Source organism: Lampetra planeri, chromosome 75 (genome assembly GCF_965212315.1).
Source record: "Lampetra planeri chromosome 75, kcLamPlan1.2.h2, whole genome shotgun sequence".
NCBI lineage: Eukaryota > Metazoa > Chordata > Hyperoartia > Petromyzontiformes > Petromyzontidae > Lampetra > Lampetra planeri.
Genome location: NC_136180.1, coordinates 1,200,462 through 1,222,036, shown reverse-complemented (window position 1 = coordinate 1,222,036; position 21,575 = coordinate 1,200,462). Strand labels below are relative to the sequence as shown.

At 44.7% G+C, this 21,575-nt stretch overlaps 1 protein-coding gene across 2 annotated transcripts in view; it reads left to right on the top strand.

Annotated features, from left to right (window-relative positions):
• The first annotated feature begins 14,768 nt into the window (after window positions 1-14,768).
• The window catches only part of LOC144737938 (tripartite motif-containing protein 14-like), a 42,706-nt gene continuing 35,899 nt past the window's right edge, over window positions 14,769-21,575 (top strand). The window contains exons 1-2 of one of the 2 annotated variants that reach the window (XM_078620839.1): window positions 14,769-15,107; window positions 20,538-20,841. In XM_078620839.1, the coding sequence (XP_078476965.1) occupies window positions 20,585-20,841 (257 nt within the window). In that variant the 5' untranslated portion in view covers window positions 14,769-15,107; window positions 20,538-20,584. Of the gene's footprint in view, window positions 15,316-20,515; window positions 20,842-21,575 lie in introns of both variants that reach the window. The other variant, XM_078620838.1, reaches the window with a different exon arrangement.

Sequence of the window (21,575 nt, the reverse complement as noted above, 5' to 3'; positions counted from 1 at the left end):
ATGCATTGTGTTTGAAACTAATTGGTCGACACCATAGACAGCTTTTTATAGAGCCTAGTCTCAAACAGTGTTAGACCAGGGGACGCCAAAAGGCAAACAGCACAATAACAATGCAATAACAAGACAATGAGAGCTCGGATGAGCAGCTACATCATGGGACCTCCTTTGCCAGTTTCAAAATATAAGAATAGGATTTTACCCTTTTTTATGACAACAAAACAGGTGTTAAGATGTTAAAACACCAAACTGAAACCTTTTGCAAGGAATCATGACTGCATTAACCACAGATACTTGTGGTGAAAAAAAATACATGCTCTGACAGTTTATGGGTAGTGGGTAAAAATGGAAGGAGGCTTCTCTGGAGGCAATACGTTTATTATTCAATTAGTGGTAAGTACCTGGCGTTGCCCGAGCGAAAAAGGAAGATACAAATTGACTTACACGTAGACATCGACCCACACACATAGAAACACATCGACTTACACGCACACACACACACATATGGTTACATCCAGGATGGATCGTTAGCAGGCCAGCATAAATGTTTCCAACCTGCGAAGATGCTCTATTAGAGGGGTCCCGTTTCGCAAGCGTAGAGAAGGGATGGAATGACTGTGGCCGAGAAGACCTGGAGCGTAATGCGGAGGGAGAGACCAGGTAGCTTCCACACAGCGTAACGCAGCCGATGAAAATATAATGGCGCTCGACTGATTTGGAGTGAGACCTCTGCTGTTAAACTGGAGCCTGTCATGAGCACACTGGGCAGGAATGCAATCTCTCCAATCTCTCCACAACTGTGGCATCAGCAATTGTGAGTTTTGGGGGTGGATTGTCCGATGGTATAAAATACCCAGGCAGGTGCTTAGTTTTGGTGGGGCTGATGGTAAGGCCCCACCTCTTAGTGGCACCCTCCAGTCTCAGCAGCAGCGTCTCCAACTCCTCCTCTGAATGAGCAGCTATTACCAAATCATCGGCATACATAACGTGGTTGACCAATAGGGAGCCATCCCTTGATCGCACCCGGGCATCGATCAGCCTCCCATTTTATCTCTACCAAATGGAAATTCCCCCGGTACAGCTATTGAAGGCTTCACGAACAACGCGGTCAAAATATATGTTAAATAATGTGGGAGCCAGAGGACATCCCTGCCGCACCCCAAGGTGTACAGGGAAAGGCTCTGACTCCCAGCCACGTAGTTTTACCTGGGCCCGCTCACCATCATGAAGGTCCTTAATGATCGTGAGCAGAGGGTCAGGGACTCCGAAAGCACGAAAAACAACCCAGAGCCCAGGCCTACTCATGGTATTATAGGCCTTGACCAGGTCAATAAAGCAGAGATGTAGGTCTTGTTGGAATCCCCTACATCTCTGCTGTAGCAGACGGACAGAAAATATGGCTTCTGTGCAGGACCATCCTTTCCTGAAACCGCATTGGGGCTCCGCAAGCCACTCCTCAGCGTGCCTACCAAGGCGATGTTGAATAATCCTTGCCAGGACCTTTCCCGGCACACTGATGAGTAAGATGCCCCTGTAGTTGTTACAGTCTGTGCGGTCCCTCTTCTTAAAGAGGGGGACCACCAGGGCTTTCTTTCAATCCTGCGGAACCTGTCCATTGGTCCAGACTGTTGTTATGATGTCATGTAGGGCAGTCTGTACACAAACGCCACCCTCCCTGAGCATTTCGCTTGGGAGATCATCTCTGCCCAGTGCCTTTCCTAGTCTCAGACTCCAGATCGCCTTCAGTACTTCCTCAACAGATGGCACCTCAGCCAGCCACTCACATGGGGTGACCTCTTCCAATATTTGAGGCACCGCAGCCTCAGCAGGGTTATCCCCACTTTGTGCCATGATGTTTTCCTGGCTGAGGGATTTCCCCTCCCACAAGACCTCACAGAAATGCTCAGCAAATCTGAAAACCTGTTCCTGGGGGTCGGAGATTGGATCACCGTTTTTTCACCTAATGATGGTAATAGGTGTGGCGCTGCAGGTTACTTTTTTGATGAAATTAAATAGTGACTTGTGATCGCGGGCCACTGAGGCAGACTCTATCTCCTCAGTAACCCGCGACCACCACCCATCCTTGCAGCGCCTTACGGCTCTCTGAACCTCTGAGCAAAGGCTGTGGTAAACCTCCTCATTCTCTGATGTGGGATGCTGTAGCCGATGAGAGTGGGCCTGTCGCTTTTTCTCAACTAACCTGAGCACCTCCTCTGTCAGCCAGGGTTTCTGGGGATGTCTGGACCGCGTACCCAAAGCAGCCATTGCCGCTGCATGAGTCACAGTCCTAAACCTCGTCCATTTACCCTCGACATCAGGAGGAGTGGGGGACGATGCCAACCCCAGCTGCAAGCGATGATGAAATTCTCGCTTGCAACTTTCATCAGCTAACTGAGACCAGGCCACTTGAGGTTGGAATGGGGTCCTGGGTGTACACCCACCACCGGAGTGGAAGAATGGCAGGCGCATATTACTGATGACTAGTCGATGGTCAGAGGGCAGATCAGCTCCACGCTAGGTCCTGGTGTCAAGGACATGGGCTCGCATCCGCTAGTCCATCACTATGTAGTCCAGCAGATGTTCTTGCTTCCATGATGTTGTGTGGATGCGCCGATGCCGGAAGAGCGTGTTGGTAATTACAAGCCCATGGGCTGCACAAAAATCTAGCAGCCTCCTACCGTTGTTATTGAGCTGATCTGGCCCAGACCAGGTGCCAGCATCATGACCAACTCGGGCATTGAAGTAACCCAAAAGATGACTCTGTCCCGAGTGGCCACTTTAGCCAGCACGCGTGACAGGAGGTCATAGAAGGCATCTGACTCATCGGCTTTGCCTGCATCCCTCCACCTCACCGCCACGCTCCCACACCCCCTTCATTATTTTGTTCAAAAGAAGAGCCACACCCTGTTGTTTGGCAGTCTCCTGCCCCGAGTAGAGGACTGTCCACCCCTCATGGTGGCAGGAGCCAGAACCGGTCCACCGGACCTCCTGAATGCCACAGAGATCCAGGCGGTACCAGGCCAGCTCCCGACAAAGGAGTGGCAGCCTCTGCTCCGCAGTGAGCGTTCGAACATTCCACGTGGCCATCTGTAATGGCTTTTCGTTGTTTCTTACACACATACATACATACATAGAGTGACACACACATTGCCGTACACACACATACACATGTGGCCTATCACACATAGACATCGACTTGAGATATACACACATGGAGTTACACACACATATATGGACTAAGACACACATACATGGACTTACACACCCACACATAGTGACTGATACGCACACAAATGGACTGACACACACACTTGGACTGACACACACACATAAACACTTTTACGTACACACACACATGGGGCGTTGTCCGTTCGAAAAAGACAGACACACACATGGAGTTAAAGACACGCATGGCTCTACACGCACACACATATGGACTCAAAGACACACACATAGACGGGCACAGCAATCCCTGATGATGGCACAGCTATCAGTATGGAAGTACTACGTATGACGAAATAGAGTGACGTGAGCAATGGAAACAATAGAAATGTATTGAAGAAATAATCAGAAATCACAGACTGGCAGTAGACCGTGGCAGCGTCATAAAAGCGCAGCAAAGAAAGTGAAAATTTAGCAACCTAAAAATCAAAAAGGAGTTTTGTGCACACCAACATTATTATTGTAACATTTGTCAACTTGTTTAATAATGGTAAACAATGAACCTGAGTTGTTATCTGCACACAATATCTGGCAACGTATTTGTTAAATAATAATAAACAATGAACGTGATTAATGATCTGCACACAAACATTATTATTGTAATGTTTTATTATTATTGTAATGTTTGTGAACTAATGTGTTTAACAATAGTAAACAATGGACTTGAGTTGTTAGCGTAAGAAGCAAGGAACTTTGTACTTACCATAGCCATGTTGAGGCCTTGTGCCATGCGTAGCCCCCGTCCTGGCCTACATTGGCGAGGCAGCGGAGTTGGCACATTGCCAGGCTCGGGGCTGGGCCGCTACACCCCCCCCCCCCAGCATCTCCCGCGCGTGCAAGAATAATGGTATGTAAGCACTAAAATAGTATTTTCTACGGAGTCTGTACTATAAACTGGACGCATCGTGTTAGGGGGCGCGAAGAGGAAATGACACTGTGAAGAAATATCCGCAGCGTTATGTGTGTATGTGTTGGCTTTAAAACGCGTAAAAGGAAATGCCCCCCGTGAGCTCGAGCGAAGGCGCAGCACTTGGTAGGGTCCGCCCCCTTCATGCAATTGTCGTCAGTTGGTACGGTCAATGTCGTGCAATAAGTAAATAATTAATAATAGAAACGGCACAAATGTGTTAATTCAACTACTTTAAAGTTTAGGGATGGGAAAATGAAATTGCCTATTCCCACCGCGGGGCTTAGGGCGTGCCGCCCGGCAATTTCTTTTCTACATATAGCCCACCGTCCGAGAGCCAAATCCCCCACAAGCGCGAGGAGACTTTTATATATATAAAAATAAATAAATAACGATGCAGCTTAACACAAAGGGGGCTACGATCCTTTCACCCGATATCCTAAGGAGGTAAGTCCTCCTCCCGAGTGTGCCCTACACACTGGGAGAGCTGTCCACAAAGGGTCCTCCTTGCTAGCAGGACCGAGGGAGGCTAACCTGACCCAACCCAGCCAGGGTCCTCTGGTCCTATCCACGGGGCTGCTAGGACCCGACCCAGCCAGGGTTTTCAGGTCCGGCCCCCGGCTTCAGGTCTTCCAGGTGGCTTCTTGAGTTTTCGAGTGGACGACAACTGCCGGGCCCGTTCAGGGACTCGGCTTTTATACACAGTCCCAGCTCAATTTTGATTTAAAGCTTTCGTGACTGCAGGGATTCATATTCTTGGATCTTCCGGTAAAGTCACGTAGAAGGGAAATAATAAAATAATAAAAATAAAAGCTAATAAAATTCTAACGACGTTTCGGCCACAACACAAGCAGCCGTTCAAAGTTGAAGAACAGAGCTGTCTGAAATACAGCATTTTAATAAACACTGCTAAGCCTGGCAGCGCATTTTAAGCTGGGTGGGAGAAGCAGAGCGCCTTGACAAAGAAGTTTACATATCAACAGAGGAATTTAGCATATTGATGTTAAAGAACCCTACTACCATACAATAAAACGATGTGAAAAAACTAAGTATAAACTACATCAATATATAGTAGTAGTTTTTTACCCTTTAAACTGGTGTGTGAGTCAATGCGTGTGTGAGTCGTTATGTGTGTGTTAATCCATATGTGTGTATCTAAGGTAGATGTCTATGTGTATATCATTATCAGAGTTGTTTCTTTTTGTTTGCATTTTGACTGCTTGTGTTGTGGTTATTGCAAACATGATGCCTTGAATAAAGGTGTCAGTTTTTGTACCAGTTTAAAGGGTAAAAACCTACTACTATATTTTGCCACTGGTAAAGGAGGTCTCATAGTGTACATCAATATAATCAATGTACTCAATATACTCTCCAATAAGCTGAGCTCCTAACATTAAGTAACTGGGTATACACTACACTATATAATGACTACCATGTAGTGAACCGATAAAAAACTAAAATATAAACTACATCAATATAATCAATATACTCAATATACTCTCCAATAAGCTGAGCTACTAACAGTAAGTCATACATTACACTTCTATGTCGCAAAAAATGTAATATTCCTCAAACTAAACTTTTTTCTACATCACACGACTATACCCCGTACTATACACTGCCATAGACAAACCCCAACATTGAATTATACACTGGGTTAATATACACTACCCTATACCTTAGACTATACATTGTAATATTACACTATGTATTATTCTACAAACCCTACTGTATACCACACTGCTGTATATTCACTATACGTCTTTACTATCAACTCCCCCACCTACAAACTGGCTCGTTTTTTGTCTGACATCCTGCGGCATTTCACTGGAAAAACAACCTCTGCGGTACTAAACTCTACTGACCTGGTATTGAGAATCAAGGGCATTTCCCTGTCCCCAGACGACCTGCTTGTCAGTTTTGATGTGGTTTCCTTATTCACGAAAGTTCATGTACTTGACACCATCGCAATAATTGAAAACTTGGTTCATCAAGGACTGAACACTGAGGTACCCCCCCCTGGTGAGACACTGCTTAACCAATACATACTTCACCTGGAATGGAACTTTCTACAAACAAACTGAGGGCACCCCAATAGGCTCCCCCCTATCTCCGGTTGTAGCCAACGTTTTCATGGAGAAATGTGAGACGCCATCCATACTGCCACTCTATGCCCAACCTTATGGAATAGGTACGTAGATGACACTGTTGTCATCTGGCCACATGGCCGGCCTGCTCTAGACCAATTCCTCGACCACATGTTGTATCTATACCCCCTTTTTTATTTTTATTTTATTATTTTCATTAAGAATTATTCTGCCAACATATATCATTACATTTTTAATAGACACGGGGCAACTTGGAAACAAACCCGCTCCCCCACTTCAACAGATGCGCGCACACCTCGCCACAAGGGCTAGAGGGCATGAAAGAGGGTAATAAATGTCATAAAAACTCCCCTAATTTCACACAAGAGGAACAAGGGAGGGGGGAATTGCAGGCGGGGGTTAGGATGACATCCTTTCGTTAAAAAGCCTTACAAAAAACCAGGCACCACGGAGAAAGATATGATTATATTCTTAACAAAGAAAATAGCATCGACAACAAAAAAACACAGACGGGTTTGAATCCTCATGTATTAATTCCATACGGACATTATGTACACTTGGTAGTTTCTACTCCGGGCCGAAGCATCAAAGAATAATTATGGCATCAGGGTCGCTCCAAAACAAAAAGTCGCGTCTGCAATCCGCACGGGCTGTGAGGAAGTCTCCAAACAGGGTCGTATCACCTCCTCCCCTCACAGACTCAAGGAAGCACATAGTGAATATCTTGTCAAACCAGTTTTCTTTGTCATAGAGTCTCGCCAAAGAATTAATTAAAACAGAGCCAGATTCGCTCTCCCACCACCACACACGCCCTCACCCACCATTTTCTAAAACATTCCGTTAACAGATATAATCTTGCCGACGAATCGATTGAAGTATGCTTCGCTTTCGGGGTACAATAAGTGCTCTTATTACCGCCATATGAAATTGTGTCATGCTTGTTTTCAAACTCGGCCAGTTGCCGATTGTGATCGATACATGGGGGAACTAATGAGATGCCTGGTGGAAAGGTAGAGGTTACGATTGTTTGGAGTGTTTTTAGTCAGTTTAACACGTAGGCTTTCGCGACCAATGTTATTCATAATCAACGTTTTTGGGTTTAGATCGCGTTATTTATAAATGTGTCGTAACCCTCCACCACCCGACACGGCCAATCAGTAAAATGTGTCACGTTGACAAAAGACAAATAGTTCACTGCTTTAGCCCACCGGTGTGTTGAAGCCACAACATTTACAATTTGAGTGCGACGTTTCGCTGGTAATTGCATCCAGCATCATCGGGCAATTCGCCAGAATGGTGAGGCTCTGCTGTTTCTCCCGTTCTTATAGAGAGCAGCAGCAGGGTGACGTCATCATTAACTCATTAACTCATCAGGTGCAAAGATTCAAGGGGGGAGTGATTGTAATTATATACTAGATTAGTAATCAGGCTATTGTTACGATGCGAGTTGTAGATTAGTAATCATTTGGAATGTGTTTTATTGTGATTATGCTACATTAGTAATCAGTTAATGTTTGTTTCCCTTATAAGGAATTGTAATGTATCTTATTTAATAATACGCTTCCAGGCCGCACTAAGCCTGTAGCTGTCTGAGCGATTAAAGTTATTTCTGTTTCTCTCAATTTCAATCGATTCTCTAATTAGTCTTTGCCAGTAGTAACTAGTTTTACACAACACTTCCACGTTGTCAAAATCAATTGAGTGTCCCTGTTGGCATGCATGTTCTGCCACTGCCGATAGTTGTGTTTGTGATAGTTTAATATTTCTCTGGTGTTCTTTTAGTCTTACACTAACGTTGCGCCCTGTCTGTCCAATATAGCATCTGCCACATACACAATTAATCCGATATACACCTTCTGTTGATAATTTAGGTAATTCGTCTTTAGTGCACGTTACTAGTTGTTGAATTTTGTGTACTGTACCAAATCTTACTATAATGTTTTGCTTTTGCAAAACACGGGCTAATTTGTCAGTTACTCCTGAGATAAATGGTATTTTTTTTTTGTTTTAATAATCTGATCGCTTTCAGCAGTGTTGCTTTGCGATCGTGATTTGGCTTTCAGTGCTCTGTTAATTTGAGCATTATTGTAGCCATTCTGTCTTAGTGCTTCTTTAACATGTTTAATCTCTCTCACTAGACTTTCACCATCTGACACTGTTTTAGCCCGATGTATGAGCGTCTTGATAAGAGAGGATTTCTGAGCTGGGTGATGATGTGAATCTGCATTCAGATAGGCATCAGTGTGCGTTTGCTTTCTGTAAACGCTGTGTGTTATTTTACCATTTATGCCATGCCCAAGTAAAATATCCAGGAACGGGAGTGTGTTATTCACCTCCATTTCCATGGTGAACTGAATGGCCGGGTTTTGTGCATTGAGATGATTTAGAAAATCGTTAAGTGTATCTTTACCATGTGGCCAGACAACCAAAGTGTCATCCACATATCTAAACCAAAAGGATGGTTTTAATGTGCTCGAGGCAAGTGCTCTGGTTTCAAAGTTTTCCATGTACAAATTTGCTATAGCAGGAGATAAAGGAGAGCCCATCGCTGCTCCCTCCCTTTGTTTAAAGAATTCGCCTCTCCATAAGAAGTAGGTGTTATTTAAACAATGGTCTGCGAGTTTCGGAATATCTTTTGGTAAACCTGTATTCTTTACCAGTGTATCAAGTAATTCAAGCGACTCGCTCACTGGAACCTTAGTGAATAGCGAAACCACATCAAAACTCACCAAAATATCATTAGGGTTAAGTTTAATATCTTTGATCATATTCACAAGATGTTCTGAATTTCTTATGAATGATGATGTCCTACCGATGTAAGGCTGTATTTGTTTAGTTACATATTTTGCTAATTTATATGTGGCAGAGCCAATTGTACTGACTATAGGTCGTAAAGGGATGCCGACTTTATGGATCTTTGGTAGCCCATACAGTCTAGGTGGTTTTGAAGCCCTTGGCTTAATTAGGAATTGCTCATTTTTTGGGATTACAACTAGTAACGTGCACTAAAGACGAATTACCTAAATTATCAACAGAAGGTGTATATCGGATTAATTGTGTATGTGGCAGATGCTATATTGGACAGACAGGGCGCAACGTTAGTGTAAGACTAAAAGAACACCAGAGAAATATTAAACTATCACAAACACAACTATCGGCAGTGGCAGAACATGCATGCCAACAGGGACACTCAATTGATTTTGACAACGTGGAAGTGTTGTGTAAAACTAGTTACTACTGGCAAAGACTAATTAGAGAATCGATTGAAATTGAGAGAAACAGAAATAACTTTAATCGCTCAGACAGCTACAGGCTTAGTGCGGCCTGGAAGCGTATTATTAAATAAGATACATTACAATTCCTTATAAGGGAAACAAACATTAACTGATTACTAATGTAGCATAATCACAATAAAACACATTCCAAATGATTACTAATCTACAACTCGCATCGTAACAATAGCCTGATTACTAATCTAGTATATAATTACAATCACTCCCCCCTTGAATCTTTGCACCTGATGAGTTAATGAGTTAATGATGACGTCACCCTGCTGCTGCTCTCTATAAGAACGGGAGAAACAGCAGAGCCTCACCATTCTGGCGAATTGCCCGATGATGCTGGATGCAATTACCAGCGAAACGTCGTACTCAAATTGTAAATGTTGTGGCTTCAACACACCGGTGGGCTAAAGCAGTGAACTATTCGTCTTTTGTCAACGTGACACATTTTACTGATTGGCCGTGTCGGGTAGTGGAGGGTTACGACACATTTATAAATAACGCGATCTAAACCCAAAAACGTTGATTATGAATGTTTTTAGTCATTCAATTTCGTAATTGCATAATCTCGCAAATGCATAAGTTTTTGTCATTCATATTAGTTAATTGCATAATCTTGCTCATTAATTATTGACGCATGTTTGACCTGCATGCTAGAATGTCACATGTTTGTTAGAATAAAATTGTTATCACAGAAGCATATCGAGTGTTCCTTCCAAGTCCATGCAAAACTGTCTTATTCTTGAGAACTGTAGCCTGTGGTGAGATATGAAACTGGAGACCTAAAATAACATAACACACACTAGGATAATCGGTAAATGTTTAATCAATGATAATCGTGTTATCCTGATTGATACAACTCTGGATAAACGAAACTAAGCCTAATTATCATAACTACACACATTAACATAATCGCAAGCATCCGCATAAATTACTACGATGATCTCTGTGATTATCATAATTTATGTATATTAATACATACATTAACATAATTAATGCGATTTGCGCATTTTTTCGGAAAATTATAATTTTTTTATTATTTTTATCAAAATTTCATAATCCAACATAAACAACACACATCAATTCCAAACACCCAACCATCCGATTCACCATGGAAGTCGAAAAAGATGGCAAGCTACCCTTTTTGTATGTCCTAATAAAAAAGAGACCTGATGCTTCAATGAGCCACTCTGTCTACAGGAAAGCTACCCATACGGATGCTTACATAAAACCGGATTCCCACCACCATCCATCCCAGAAGAATTCCCTCATTAAGACTCTACACCATATAGTCCAATGCATCTCCGACCAGGGACACATTGCCAGTGAACTCAAGCACGTACACCAAGCGCTCAAGGCTAATGGTTACTCAGACTACACAATCCGCAAAGCCATCACTCCAACCATGAAGAAGGATCCTCTTGAGGAGCCATTCAAAACCATCACCTTACCCTACATTGCGGGGGTCACAAAAAAAGATCTCCAAAATCCTGAATAAACACAAAATCCAGGTACGATTCAACACAGTACATAAAATCCGTGATCTGGTCCCGTCTGTAAAAGATGTGGTTCTAGACATACAGTACCCTGGCGTCTACAAACTAAGTTGCCTCTGTGGTAGCAGTTACATTGGAGAAACTAAGCGATATGTCTCGGACCTCATCCGTGAACATAAAGCAGACCCGAAACACGGTAGGAAAAACACCTCAGCCATGCCAGATTATTGTTATGTTCAGTGGGTTCACATAACATTGACTTATCCAAGACGGAGGTTATCTGCAAGCCATCCGGCTACCATGAGAGCTTCGTTCATGAGGCCATCCGCATATACAAACACAGAGACAATTTCAACCCGAGAAGATGGATTCTGGCTCAGCAATCATTGGAAGGACGTGATAAACCATTTCGGGTCTTGATTGATTGTGTTCACGTTTACGGTGGCTTTCAGACCGCAGTCCATTCGCTGCAAGTTCCCTGCTTCCACTCTCCCATTACATATTTATTTTTTTGCTTCCTCTTAGTACCTGTCTTACCAACACATACTTCACCTGGAATGGTACATTCTGCAGGCAAAATGAGGGTACCCCAATGGGTTCTCCCTTATCTCCAGTGGTAGCGAATGTTTTCATTGAAAAATTTGAGACAGATGCCATCCAGACATCCACCCTACGTCCTTCCTTGTGGAAGAGATACGTAGATGACACGTTTGTCATCTGGCCACATGGTCTGCCAACACTGAACCAATTTCTCAACCACATCAATTCCATACACCCATCTATCAAATTCACAATGGAAGTGGAAAAGGATGGCAAGCTACCATTTCTGGATGTTTTGATCGAGAAAAGACATGATGGCTCAGAAGGGACATTCGGTCTACAGGAAAGCCTCCCACACGGATGCCTCTCTAAAGCATGAATCCCACCACCATCCAGCCATATAATAATTCCTTCATCAAAACACTACACCATAGGGCCCGTTGCATCTCCGACCAGCACCACCTAGCCAGTGAGTTGGAGCACGTACACCAAGCCCTCAAGATGAACGGATACTCGGACCGTACAATCCGCAAAACTGTCTCCCCAGCCATAGGTAGACAACCTTCTGAGGATCCAACCTAAACCATCACTTTGCCATACATAGCAGTGGTTACCAAAAAGATTTCCAAAATCTTAAACAAACACAGGATCCAGGTTCGTTTCAACACAGTACACAAAATTCGTGATTTAATCCCATCTGTAAAAGATGTGATTCCGGACATGCAATACCCTGGTGTCTTACAAACTAAGTTGTGGATGTGGCAGCAGTTACATTGGGGAAACGAAATGACATGTCTCGGACCGCGATCGTGAACACAAGGCGGATTTGAAACACGGTAGGACCAATACCTCTGCCATTGCTGATCATTGTTTTAACGCTGTGGGCTCACACAAAATTGATTTTTCCAAGATGGAGGTACTCTGCAAACCTACCGGCTACCTTTAGAGATATGTTCATGAAGCCATCCAGATATATAAACACAGACACAACTTCAACCGAGAAGATGGGTACAAACTCAATCATTGGAAGGACGTTATTAACCAGGTAAAGTCTTAGCTGACTGTGATGTTTCCATCCTACCTGCCTATGTCAGCTGTTATTTCCGACTCTCTGTGTGTATCTCTTTGGATTTCACTCTCATGTTCACATCCTTGGATTGCACTCTCATGGTGCTAATCTCTCATTAACACTGCTGTTGTGCACATATGCGGGTATGGTACTCTTATGCGGCGACGGCGACGGAAGCTCATTAATGGTAATCTCTCTCCTTAATCCTCCATTAACACAACTGAGGTGCTTGCTTCCAGGGTGGAATTCCTTTATCGCTCAGACCCCGCTTGCTTGCCCATTGCCACATATGTAGAGGTGTTACGGGAGGGCGAACAAACACACCAGGGGTGGTTATGCCCGCACGCGGAAGGGTGCTTACATCCACGTCCGCATCGTTTTGCCTGGGGGGCTGAAACGGCGCTGTGATCCCCCACGGCCCCACCCCTCGGGGGGGGGGGGGGGGTTGCTATATAAGGCGGTGAGCCGGTGGGCTCGGGGTTCAGTGTTTAGCTTAAACCAATGAAGAAAGAAGACCGGCTAGATAGGCACTGGGACTCCCCTAGATTGCTGTCCTTCTAAGGACCAACCAGGGCAAGCCAGTGGCGTGGCCCCGAGAGCCCGAGCCGATGCTCTTGTAAGAGCCGGTCTGGGGACTCAGGGTGCCGTGATCCCAACTTGGCCAGAGCAGGATCAGCTAGCCTCCCCTAGCTCTGTAGTGGAGGACTTGGGAGTAGGCTAGCCGGGATAGAGATCGTGGAATCTCCCTGTTAGATGGGTGAAGGGGCCGATACCCCTTCAAGTGTTGTATACCTTGGCCTGTATAGAGTGGAACGGTTAATAAATAAGTGTGCCTCCGACTACGTCGTCCAAGTCTCCTTGAACCTACTACACATATGTAGCCTTGTTGTAGCTGCTCTCTCGTTAGTTCAGCAGTTCCAATGCTGGATTATTTATCTTTTTTTCGCCTGAGGACGACCGCTTGTGTTGCTATCGAAACGTCGTGATTTATTTTATTTTTTACCTACGTGACTTTGCCGAAAGAACCAAAGAATATAAATACGTCGTTAAACCTGCCACCACTCGACACAACCAGCTTCATCGCCTGACGAGGCTGGTTGTAATTACCTGTGAAACATCACGGTACTCGAATGGTAAAGGTTATGGGTTTACGCTCCAACATACAACCGGTTAGTGCTGAACCAGTAACGAATTGGCACCACGTTTTGTTTACGTGACACAAACCCTTACTTATTGGCTGGTTTAACGACACATTTATATTTACGCGATCTAACCCAAAACGTCTTATTGGTCGCGAAATCCCGACTTGCACTACTACTGCTTGTTTCATCGAATAACAATTAAACTATTCAACGTTCTGTTTCTCGGTATACAGTATTCATTTTCGGACACACCCAGTACATTGCAGTCAATTTAAAGCACCTTCTATGAAGCATGCCGAGCATGGGCGTCATTGAGTTCGTGTTTGTGTGCTGACGTCCGTGGATTTTACATTCCCGAACTGGTCCGACGGGGTTCGTAAGGTAAAATTTTCACAGTTGCCTGGCTTAAAATGGTTTAGGTTTATTTACAATCCTGCCTAGTTGGCTCAACAAATCTAATAAATGAAGTCACATAGAGAGACTCATAGAGACACCGATATATGCATAGAGAATGTGTGAAAAGTGGGCTAGTATTTTCCCAATCCTGGCCCAGTTGGATAAAACAACTTAATAAATTAACTAACATAGAGATACATTGGGGCCGTCCATAAATGACGTCACGCACCTGGGGGGGGGGGGGGGTCAGACATTTGTGACGATGTGTAACGAAGGGGGGGGGGGGGTTGAGAAATGTGACGTCACATCAAAATGTGCAACTTTGAATAAATATCGACAACACGTTCTACTTAATCAAATAGACTTTTTAATAAATGTTTTCTCCTACAAAATCAGAGTGCAGCGCCACATTAAATACGCACTACAATGACAATAGTTTAAAGCGATTTGAAGCATGGGGGGGGCAGAGCTTTGTGACGTCATATTTGAGGGGGGAGGGTCTGACTTTTTGTGACGCCGTGTTACGAGGGGGGGGGGGGGGTCAAAAATCGTATTACGTCATTTATGGACGGCCCCATAGCGATGTCTCGAGATTTAGCGATGTAGATAGACTCATAGAGATACTTATACTCATAGAGATACTTAGCGATACAGAGAGACTCATAGAGATACGTAGAGGCTGAAAACTGGGCTGGGTTTCTACCAATTCTCACCCAGCCGGCTCAACGAAACTCAACAAACTAACGTGCAAGTGTTTAGTCTTCTGCTAAAGGTTGCTTAGATGGTGGGGTAGGGTGTAAAGGTGGGAGTGGAGGTGTTTTGGTCACATAAATCCGCCACCTCAAAGGACTTTGACTCCCCAGAGCAGAGTTCTGTATTAAGCAGCGAGCCTCGGGGCAGGGATCGTTGCCTGAGAGACTGCGCGTAGCGAGCAGGGTGAGGGACTCAGGTGGGTGGCGTTCTTTTACACATGGAAATGAGACGATTCTATGATAACAGTAACAACAGTAGAGATACTCAGACACGTAAATGTAACGTGGCGTTCTTTTTGGTTCCGGCTGAAATCACGGGCCCACGGTTGTATTTTAGTTGACAGCCTAAATAGTTGAACGTTTCAGCTCTGTCCTGCCGACTACGATCGTGCCGTCTGTGACGAGGTGGGACTGCCTGAGTGGTGTACACACACTGAGTATACTGTGTGGTGTAGTCTGTCTGTGTGTAGACTGTGTATTATTGTGTGTGTGTGAACTGACTGTGTGTGCACTGTGTACTGTGTGGTGTACTCTGTGTATTGTGTGTACACTGTGTTTTGTACGATGTGTGTGTACCAACTGTGTGTACTCTGTTTATACTGTGTGGTGTACCTCGTGTGTGTGTACACTGTGTATACTGGGTGGTGTAATCTGTGTGTACTGACTGTGTACTCTTGGTATAGTGTGTTGTGTACTCTGCGTGTGTGTGTACTGTGTGTACACTATGTATAATGTGTGATGTATTGTGTGTGTACTGACTGTGTGTACACTGTATACTGTGGTGTACTCCGTGTGTGTACTGACTGTGTATACTGTCCAGTGTACTGTTTTTGTGTACTGACTGTGTGTACTTTGTGTATACTGTGTGGTGTACTGTGTGTGTGTGTACTGACCGTATGTACTGACTGAGTGTGGTATACTAACAGTATATATACTGTGTGTATTGTTGTTTTGTATTGTGTGTCGATATAATTATCTGACCCACAACTCTTTACGGGACATCCGTTACAAAGTGATTCATAGCTCCATCCGTATTACTCCTTCAGTTCATAAATACAGATCCTCATATTGTCTATAACAGCGGAGCCAAACCGGTTGGTCGCGTTAACCAGTAACCCGAACTAATCGTAACCCGGCCAACAATTACGTGGCCTTGAGTGGTGGTGGTTTGACGGCTTCTTCGTTCTGTGGCAGGGTCAGATTTCGGCCTCGGCTAAGCGAGCCCCAGCTAAGTCAGCCTACATTAATTAACGACAAAACTTACAATTGGACACACGTTGTACTTTTTTTTTACATCGCCCGTGTCATGAACCGCCCATGCATGGGGCTCTGCGTATCTCTACTTCACGGTAGCCAGGTAGATACACTATGGGAACCTCATTTGCCAGTAAAAATATGATAATTGTTTTTTTACCCTTTTATCTGGCAACAAAACTGACACCTTGGCGTCATCTGGTCCAACCCATGTGAGACTAGGCTCTAAAGAAAGCTGTCTCGGGTGTGGACCAATCAACTTCAAGGACAGTGCATACATTATCAGAGTTATGTTTTTTGTTTGTATTATGACTGCAGGTATTGCGGTCTATACAAACATGACTCCTTGTAAAAAGGTGTCAGTTTTGTTGCCAGATAGAAGGGTAAAAAACCAATTATCAGCTAGGTAGATGTTAACTACCTTGCCTGGGGTACAGGAGGTCGTGGGTTCCATCCCGACCCTGACGATGCCTGCTGCTGTTTATTTGTAATTTTCCTCTCTGTCTCTCCCCGTAGTGGTCACTGCGTGGATTTTTCTCAGAGTTCTCCGGGTTTCCCCTCCCCTTTACAATCAACGTGATGCGTTTAGAGTGTTTGGCTGCAGGTTTAAATCTCCACATAATGATGATGATGATAATTAGCCACTTCGTTGAGCTATAATTTGTGGTGGCCAGGTCGCTTCTGAAAAAGATCTACACAGCTCAGTGGACCTTACCTGGTAAAATTAACATAGTTTAGTCTCTATGTATTTCTGAATTTCTATACATATCTGTGGTGTCTATCTGGGTGTCTGTGTACTGTATTCATTCCGATGTGATGGGGCCTCTTAAGCGACATAGCTTAGGGCCCCAGCATTTTCATAGCCTAGCCCTGTTCCACGGTGACATCGATCAATTAATCAGTATTTATTTTATTTGCTCATCTCGCCCTCTATTAAGCAGGCACCAGTGCAGATTTCCCCGCACCTCCGTGTAGCATGTTTGGCTATTTACGGTGTGAAATAAGTTTAATTAACATACATACATATTCTTGGTTTTTTTCGGTAAAGTCACGTAGGTAAAAAAAATAAATTAAAATTAATAAAAGTTAAATAAAAATAAAATTAAAATCACGACGTTTCGGAGGCAACACAAGCTTCCGTCTTCAGTTGGAATCGTCACAGCACGACTGCTGCATCAAGTAAGAGAAATTCCAAGAAAACAGTCCTTGAATATGTAGTGGTGGTGTTGACGTGCGCCGACTGTGACAGTGATGGATCACGTGGCGGCACGGGGTGCGGGGTTGGGCACGCGTTGTGGGCGTGGTATGGACGCGCGCGCCGGGAGTGACAGATGACGGGGCGGCGCGGCGTGGGTGGTGAGGCACGCTGAGATGTGGGAAAACAGGATCGTAGCCAGCGCCCAGTGATTGGTCGAATAGGATGGGTGCTCGCAGCGACGTCCGCAGGTGGGGTATAAAGGGGGACGCGCGAGAGCACTCGGGGAGAGTTATCCAGTTGAAGATCGAAGACGGAGTTGAAGACCTAGTGCCCCGAGACCCCTAGTCCCGCCGTCCTTGTAGGGACCGGGGCCCTGTGTGGCTCGGAGGCGAGACTGTGGGACCCGGGGTCCGACGCCCACGTGGGTCGGGCTGGGGACCCACAGTCAAGACGGACACCCCGGGCAGGGAGTGTCCAGAGTAGCTCAGTGGGTGTTAGTCGCCAGAGTAGCTAAGTGGGTGTTGGTCACCCGAGTAGCTCAGTGGGCGTTAGTCGCCAGAGTAGCTAAGTGGGTGTTGGTCACCCGAGTAGCTCAGTGGGCGTTAGTCGCCAGAGTAGCTAAGTGGGTGTTGGTCACCCGGGATACTAAGTGGTTGTTAGTCACCTGTGAACGAGTTTGGTGAAATAAAGAGTGTGCTACCCGTGAAGTCGTCTCCCGCCGAGTTACTACATTACATATATATACTGGTTGAGGGTGGGAGGAGCCATTGTGAGGTTCGGTGCGGCTGAAGCACGCTGCAAGGAATGAACCTTTGTTGTGTAGACTGGTTGAAATGGGAGGTTCCAAGAGTTGTTAAGGTGCGGCTGATGTAAAGGTGCGGATGCTGTAAATGGGACTGAGCCTTTGTTATGTAGAGATGGTGCGGCTGAAACCTCTGTTAGGAATGAGCCTTTGTTGCGTAGACTGGTTGCAATGGGAGGTTCCAAGAGTTGATAAGGTGCGGCTGATGTAAAGGTGCGGCTGCTGTGAATGGGACTAAGCCTTTGTTATGTAGATGAAACAGCACTTTTGCTACGTTGCTGGGATTAATTCTAGATTTGCCAAATATGTGTGGTAAAAATTAAAGCAGGAAAACTACTGTGTGAAAAAAGAAGAAGAAACTATACGGTAACTGAAGAATAGTGTCTGTCAAATAAGATGGTCCACATTTGTGCAGTTAAATCTTTTTTGCATGGTTAATAACATCTTTCCAATTATTACTAAGTTTGTACCCATCATCACGGTTGAAATTATGTCTGTGTTTGTATATTTGGATGGCTTCGTGTACAGACCTTTGATGGTAGCCAGGAGGTTTGCAGAGCACTTTGGACTCGGAAAAGGCAATTTCATGAGAGCCCACAGCATTGTAGCAATGATCGGCAACGGCGGATAAATCAGTGTTGCCGTGTTTCAGATCTGACTTGTGCTCGCGGACACGCTACAACGCTGTGGCTCCTCCCACCCTCAACCAATAGATATACAAGGACTGTTTTCTTGGAATTTCTCTTACTTGATGCAGCAGTCGTGCTGTGACGGTTCCACTTGAAGACGGAAGCTTGTGTTGTCTCCGAAACATCGTGATTTTTATTTTATTTTTTTATTTTACTGTTATTAATTTTAATTTTAAAATTTTTACCTACGTGACTTTACCGAAAAAACCCAAGAATATGAATCCTTGCAGTCACGAAAGCTTCAAATCTAGATTTAACATGCATACAGTGAGGGAAAAAAGTATTTGATCCCCTGTTGATTTTGTACATTTGCCCACTGTTAATGGTAGGTTTATTTTTTCCCTCTGTATACATGCCCGTCTGAAGTTTGCCAATGAACATCTGAATTATTCAGAGGACAACTGGGTGAAAGTGTTGTGGTCAGATGAGACCAAAATGGAGCTCTTTGGCATCAACTCAACTCGCCATGGTTGGAGGAGGAGGAATGCTGCCTATGACCCCAAGAACACCATCCCCACCGTCAAACATGGAGGTGGAAACATTATGCTTTGGAGGTGTTTTTCTGCTAAGGGGACAGGACAACTTCTCTCAGCCAGGGCATTGAAAATGGGTCGTGGATGGGTATTCCGGCATGACAATGATCCAAAACACACGGCCAAGGCAACAAAGGAGTGACTCAAGAAGAAGCACATTTAGGTCCTGGAGTGGCCTAGACAGTCTCCAGACCTTAATCCCATAGAAAATCTGTGGAGGGAGCTGAAGGTTCGAGTTGCCAAACGTCAGACTCAAAACCTTAATGACTTGGAGAAGATCTGCAAAGAGGAGTGGGACAAAATCCCTCCTGAGATGTGTGCAAACCTGGTTGCCAACTCCAAGAAACGTCTGACCTCTGTGATTGCCAACAAGGGTTTTGCCACCAAGTACTAAGTCATGTTTTGCAGAGGGGTCAAATACTTATTTCCCTCATTAAAATGCAAATCAATTAATACAATTTTTGACATGCTTTTTATGGATTTTGTTGTTGTTATTCTGTCTCTCACTGTTCAAATAAACCTACCATTAAAATTATAGACTGATCATTTCTTTGTCAGTGGGCAAACGTACAAACTCAGCAGGGGATCAAATACTTTTTCCCTCACTGTATACACCTGTATGGTTCTCATTGCATATCTGTGCGTGTCTATGAATCTCTAGGCATTTTGATCACTGTAAATTTCGACGTGATGACAAGCTACCTCTTTGAGCTATAATTTGTGGCCAGGTTGCGTCTAAAAAAGAACTACATAGCTCGGTGAGCCTTACCTGGTGAAATAACGAAAAATATAGTTTAGTTGAAATAATTAGAAACGGGCAATTAAATAAATAATAAATAAAGACGCGGACAGGGTAGACGAGTCTGACCAGGTGCGTCTTGGACAGAGCACGGGAATTGAGCGCGACGCTCGACAAGTTTTGGGTGTCGCTATTGCAGATACGCAATTGCCTTTTGGAAGAACAAATTTGAACTAAAGTTCAGCCATTTCGCAAACACCCTGGTGCTCAGCTGTTGTCGAGTAGCCCCACTTATCCGGTGGACAGAACACAACACGGAGTTACATCTACTCAAAAATGTCTCCAAACTTTATTATTATTTTGTTGTTGTTGTTGTTGTTGTCTATTTAGCCCACCTGTCCCACCTCGTTAGGATTTGCGGGAGCAGAGGGACAGCAGAGCGGATCGGCTCCACTTAGCATGGCAGCGGCGGCAGCAGCAGGTGGCCGGGACCGTGGCCTGGAGGAGGAGCTGACTTGCTCCATCTGCCTGCAACTCTACGTCGACCCCGTGCTGCTGGGCTGCCCACACACCTTCTGCAGAGAGTGCATCGTGAGCGCGTGGCACGACGGTGCCTGCGCCTGCCCCGAGTGCCGCAGGGTCTTGCCCTTTGGCTCCAAGGAGGAGATGCGGCTGCAGCTCGTGAAAAACTTCAAACTGGCCAGCATCGTGGACAGGTCCTGGTCCCCGGAAAAGATAGTTAGTTGGTTAGTTGGTGGGTTAGTCCATTGGTTTAGTAAATTACATTTGTTGAGCCAGCTGGCTCGTATTGGGAAAAATTTAGCCCACTTTTCACCCAGTCTCTGTCGATCCTATGTGTCTCTATATACCTCTTTGAGTCTCCCATGTGTCTATATGTACAGTGAGGGAAAAAAGTATTTGATCCTCTGCTGATTTTGTACGTTTGCCCACTGACAAAGAAATTATCAGTCTATAATTTTAATGGTAGGTTTATTTGAACAGTGAGAGACAGAATAACAACAAAAAATCCAGATAAACGCATGTCAAAAATGTGAAAATTTTATTTGCATTTTAATGAGGGAAATAAGTTTTTGACCCCTCTGCAAAATATGACTTAGTACTTGGTGGCAAAACCCTTGTTGGCAATCACAGAGGTCAGACGTTTCTTGTAGTTGGCCACCACGTTTGCACACATCTCAGGAGGGATTTTGTCTCACTCCTCTTTGCAGATTTTCTCCAAGTCATTAAGGTTTCGAGGCTGACGTTTGGCAACTCGAACCTTCAGCTCCCTCCACAGATTTTCTATGGGATTAAGGTCTGGAGACTGGCTAGGCCACTCCAGGACCTTAATGTGCTTCTTCTTGAGCCACTCCTTTGTTGCCTTGGCCGTGTGTTTTGGGTCATTGTCATGCTGGAATACCCATCCACGACCCATTTTCAATGCACTGGC